This window comes from Adiantum capillus-veneris, chromosome 25 (assembly GCF_014529385.1).
Source record: "Adiantum capillus-veneris isolate H3 chromosome 25, ASM1452938v2, whole genome shotgun sequence".
In the NCBI taxonomy this organism is placed as follows: Eukaryota; Viridiplantae; Streptophyta; class Polypodiopsida; order Polypodiales; family Pteridaceae; genus Adiantum; species Adiantum capillus-veneris.
Genome location: NC_140955.1, coordinates 138,694,833 through 138,700,710, shown reverse-complemented (window position 1 = coordinate 138,700,710; position 5,878 = coordinate 138,694,833). Strand labels below are relative to the sequence as shown.

Genomic DNA, 5,878 nt, shown 5'->3' with positions numbered 1-5,878 from the left:
AGCTAGCTCTGGAAAAAGTGGACATTAATTTATTGCAAAATGCAGATGCTCAGATTTCAGACACAATTATCTATGCTTGTCTTAAGTAAGTGTTACTATCTTGCTAGCTTTGAAAACTCAGATAATAGGTTTGCTAACTCAGGTAGAGTCTCTGCAGCCTGATCAAAAGTCAACTCCCACTGCACACTCACACAGAGGTGTTTCTTCTTGATCCAAAAATGTCAGTGATTATTAGACAAAAGAACAGTCCATCTAGGACCTTTGAGAGTTGGTTTCTCCACTGTGCTATGCTGGAAGTTACTGTGATCATCTTTCCATATGAGAACAACCATCACTGGAGTCTCATATGCCTTGATGTTGACCAACCAGCAGTGTGGGTGTTCAATTCAATAAAAGGAACCCACCCTGAAATTAGGCTGTAAGTGTTTTGTATCAGAAAGTGTTTCTTATAGATATCCATGTAAATTTGAAGCCTCATGCTAACATATTGACATTGCTTTGTGCAGTTGTATAAAGAGGTTGTTGCTTGCCTATGGCAAGCTATGTGGAAGGTATGAACTATACAAGGCCCCAATCAAAGAAGTACCTGTCCCAAATCAAACCGATGGAAATTCTTGCGGCTGGAGATGTCTTCTCCATGCAGAATATGTCCTGCAAAGCTACTTTGCATTAAAACCTTTCATGACTAAGGTACCCATTTGGCAATGCATTCAGTTAGTTTTGGTTTAGTCTATAAAAGAATTCTCACCATGTGGTCTTTCAATTTTGCAGAGTGCTTTAAAAAACTACACATATGATTATTTGCAAAGATACCGGGTAAGTTTAATACAACACCTGCTTACTATGTCTAGCCCTAGAGAGCTTGAAGATAGCGGCTTGGATGAGCGCACTATTGATCTTACAAAACATGACGTGCCACCACGACAAACCCCTACATCCGATACAGTGGAATCACAACGGGCCGAGGGGGTCATATCAGCAGAAGATGAAAGAGTCGAGGATGAGGAAAGGTCAAATGAGCATATGGAAGGTGGTAAGGTACAACCGGAGGAGACAATGAAAGAGCAAAGTCAGCCACTGGAGGAGCCAAAAGAGCCTATGGCTGAAACCCAAGATGAGGAAAGCAGGCCTATAGATGAGCAAAAGGATATGGATGAGGAAAGCAGGCCTAGGGATGAGCAAAATGATATGGATCAGGAAAGGATGTATGAGGCAAGCCGATCAACCGAGGGAGACAAAAAGACCTTGGAGGAAACCTTGAATGAGGCAGAAAGAGCCATGGGGGAGATCCCTGATGAAGATGTGAATGATGACTATGAAGATAAAGCGGAGGAGAGCAACAACGACATGAACACTACAGAGACCCAGTATGGACCCTTGCTACCTGTAGATACGGTTGTTCCGGTAATGTCGGACCCATGAACCTTTGTTTATCCTTTGTCCAACCCATTGGTTCTCTGCACTTATTGAAGCTGGTATTGTAATTGAGGATATGCTACTACTTGGCCTTCTAGGTAAAGTGCAGTTGTTGGTTGTTCGTGTGAGAGACAGTAAACACCTGGAGGCTCCTGGGCGAGAAGACGTGGACGCCATAGCTCTCAGAGAAAAGCTTTAGTGGAGGGAGATTCACTTTGAAAGCATTCTAATGGAGGGAAAGTGTTTTAGAATTCCAATATCTTGTGCGGGCTTAATGGTCACCCTCCTGTACGTTAATGACCATAAGAGAATATCAGAAGTGGGACCACATGCAAGCACCTAAAAGCTCGGTAAAAGGAAGGAAATTACTATGCTACAATCCTAGTTTCGTGAAAGTTTTATGCTATTTTCCTATTTTTGAGTCTTTCCACGTACTTTCCTACGTAACGTAGCCTTCATGCTCATTGGACGCGCTCTATTTTTCTCTCTCTTCATATGGCCCTCCAAATGACCTCTGCAATTTCCTAATGTCTACCTTTGCATGTTATTGCCTGTACCCATCTCCTAGCAGCCCCATACCGATTTGCAGGCCTGACGTTCACTCTTGCCAAAATTGGTCCTCTCCTATCTATCACCTCCAGTTGATATGTTGCGCCTCCACACCAATTCCCAACAGCCCCCATACTAGCACGTAGACCTGATGCTTCCCTATCACCTCTACAAACGATGTGGAGAGAGAGAGAGAGAGAGAGAGAGAGAGAGAGAGAGAGAGAGAGAGAGAGAGCACCCAACTAGTACAACTGCAAGATATTCACCAAACACATGGACTGCCATGCAGTTGTGGACTGAGATGCCTAAGTTTTCCTAAAAACTTGAGAGAAGATAGAGAGAGAATCTCACAAGATTCTCCTTGTTTCTAGAATAAAAATAATTGAGGGCCACATATTGTTGATTGGTTGAAACAAGATAGTGGACACTCATTTAAACGAAGAGTGTGTAATTCTAACGATGGCATTGCTCATTTACAAAGGAAAGGATTTTGGGTTCACTCTAAAAGTTTCTCTAATTGATAGTAAAAACCATGTCTTGAGTTTCTCTTCCTCTCGTCGGAGCTTCTTGATGCAATTCCATTATCTCGTGGCCTAGCATGAGGAGCTTGATCTTTTGCAACCCCAGCAATGTCTACTATCTTCTCGGACTCTCTCTTCAGTCAAGGTCACGCACGGGGGGCGGGGGGGGGGGGGGGGTGGGGGCACTCATGTCAAGAAGCAGATGCAGCCCTGTGGGGAAGCAACGCTCAGCACAAAGGCTCTCTCTCTAGTGTGATCTCGTTTGCTTCTTCATCATATGCGCCTCATATATCTTGATCTGATCCGCAATGCGCATCATTGGTTGTAGTTTCATTATTCAGTTAAAGCCTTGCCAGTGCAGTTCGTGAACCATAGAGTCAAGGATATTGAGGCAGTTCAAGAGATGAGAGGGAATCTTGATGTCGAAGTCTTTTTAATCAGCCCGCAAGCAAGTAAAACTAGGTAGGCCTACTCCTAGGTGTGTGTGTTTGAGAGAGAGAGAGAGAGAGACTGATTTACAAATGTTTGTTTGTATACTGCCAGCTTGCCTAAAAGTTGGTGAGAGTGGGCATGATTGGAGCGACCTCTTCTATTTAGTGGACGAGGGTGAGGTGAAGCGTGATACTGATCTTGAAGGAGTGCAAATACGTCATGCTTGAGCTCCCTCTTACACAGCTGTCTCACAAGCTCCACCATATTCCTTTCTAGCTCATCATGAGTGGGCATGGCTATGAGAAGGGAGGATGCGGCTCTTGAGGCTCCAAGAAGACAGTGTCCATCTCCTCTTGTCACATTCTCTTTGGCACCCATGTTCTGTCACTACAAGTTTTTACACATGAAAATTTTCTACATCTTTTTTTTTACGCTGAAAAAATTACATATGATTTTTTATAGCAATGAAAAAAGAATTTCTATGTAAATTTTGTAACTTTCTTATGTGTAAATATTTACACATTAAGCAAGTCCATGTGTTTTTTTTGCAATGAGTATATTTTCTTACCTTCCAGTAGCATTTCAAGGATAATTTTTTAATACAAATATAAACAATGTGAATTTTTTTCATACATTCATAACCTTCATATATTTTCATCAAATATTTTCATATGTAAAAATTTGTCACTCTTATGTGAGTCCCACTTAAATAATTATAAGCAACTATCTTTTACAATAGCTATTTTTCTCACCATCTATCTTTTTTTACTGAGGATCGTGTGTAAATACAACCTACAAACATACCAGCACCCATATAACTGGAGGTCAAGAGCATGATTTTTTTCTCCTTCCAAGGTGGATGTTTAAGGTGGCTGTTGGTGCTTCCACTATGGTTTCTCCATGGAATGACGCCTCTCTTTATACCAATGGTTGTGCATATGTTCTTCTCATGCTATGCTCCACCACCATCTAGTAGCTTTGGGAAGGGCTTGACACATGCACAGATCTCTCGACACCATGTCAAAAGGGCTTCTACCTCAACCTGTGAATAGAGCGTATTTCAACATGATTTAAGTCGTCTTCACATTGCTTCATGATGTGGTAGAGAGCTTCAACATGACCTACTATGGCCACCATAGGGTGCGACGTTGTTGGGGTGGTTGTCCACCGTACGTGTGGGCAATGTAGAGAGATAATAATGTTTAGGGCTTAAATTAATCACAAAATTCAAGTCTTGAACGCCTATTTTTCATGGCTTTTGTTTTTTAATTCTAAATAATTACCACAAGAAATAATGACATATATATCTCTTCTTTGTCCACTTTTCATAGCTTCAAATCTTTTCTAATTTTAGGTGAGCACAGATCTCTCCCTCTGTTTGTCTCTCCAATTATGAGAGAGAGAGAGAGAGAGAGAGAGAGAGAGAGAGAGAGAGAGAGAGAGAGAGAGAGAGAGAGAGAGAGAGAGAGAAATGAAATGTTATATTAACGTCTTCAAAAGGCCATAATGACCTATGAGACCAGAGAGAGAGAGAGAGAGAGAGAGAGAGAGAGAGAGAGAGAGAGAGAGAGGGGGCGGGGGGGGGGGGGGGAAGAGGGAATGGTGCTATATTACAATCAAAAGGCTCATGTGACACCAAAGCAATAAGTATGGCTATTCAATTTTATGCTTCAAGAAATGTCTCCCCATTATAACCATAACACATGAAATACAAGTCAGGAAAACACTGGGCCGCTTTCACCAAAATGAGTATCCACTTTCTATCTACAAAATCACCTGATGAACTGAGGTTTCTAAAGTGACAAAGTCTTTAAAGGTTGAAAAAGTGAGCACTCCAATGAGTGACCCTATCAAGAATTTCTTATTCCTCTCTTAAAACAAGTAGGCATGACATTTGCATCATTGGCATTTTGAATTGGAGACCATTCATGAAGCACCTCCAAACATGTTCCCAAATCCTGCCACTTGTTTTCTCCTTGAACATTCCAATAATCCGTGGTTGGATCTCTCCTCAAAAACCCTAGCTCGACTTCTTTTTGTTTTATATTTATATTGAACACGACAGCAACCTTGAAAGATGGAGTAGACATGGAGGAGCTGCTTACAACCAATACTACATCTCCTATTTCCACCCATGGCCGTGCACATCCAACCTTGCCAGGTTGTAGCAACCAAGTTTGAAAAATGGTGTCGCTCATTTCATATATCACCTTGTTATTGGTATTGCGCAAGGGTAGAAAGAAGCACTTGTGTAGTATGGCGTATGTTGGTAAAAGACGCTTCTTTTTGCGAGAAAAATCCACATCACTGATCACTCTCATCCGAGTGACCTTATCAAGTTGAAGAGCATCTATTCCTTTGCCTCCATTTATAAACTCCCCAATCAAGAACAACTCAATGCCTCTGTTATGCTCATGTGACAAGAAACCCGTGATCTTGCATACACCCCTTTCTTTATTTTGATGTCCTAAATTAGTATTTCTTCCTAAAGTGATCACCACATTGTCTTTTGCTTCATATCGCTCGCCGCATATGTATACTTTTGAGTAGGAAAATCCCTCTAGGTGAATATATTGTTGGCCCCAATAACTCTTCAAAGAAATGATCTCCCAACCTTCAAGAGCCCTTTTTGTTGCTTTCAAACCATGTAGAGTGATTCCCTTTCTCTGAATCATGCTCAAGCAATGACATGGGCCAAGCCTTTGAGCATTCTTGTACAACTGTGTTGCTTGACCTTCAGAGGATGCAATTGCTAAGCACAACAGATGCCATCTTTCACAAGTTCTTAGTTCCATGCTAGCCTTTGAAAAACCTTGCGGCAATAAAAGAGTCTCATGTATGCATGAGAGTATCCTCTCTGAAGGTGACAATCCATCCTTCTCAATCTCCAACTGTTGCAAGGTTCGTGATAAAAGCGCTTGAGTGTGATAATGAGTGTACGTTAACTCATTGAACCTGTT

The 5,878-nt window shown here is 41.6% G+C and overlaps 1 protein-coding gene across 1 annotated transcript; it reads right to left on the bottom strand.

Annotated features, from left to right (window-relative positions):
* Positions 1 to 4,768: 4,768 nt before the first annotated feature.
* Positions 4,769 to 5,593, bottom strand: LOC147425737 (uncharacterized). The gene has a single exon (XM_086500106.1). The coding sequence runs from the start codon at positions 5,591 to 5,593 to the stop codon at positions 4,769 to 4,771; it is 825 nt and encodes a 274-aa protein (XP_086356232.1).
* Positions 5,594 to 5,878: the final 285 nt, after the last annotated feature.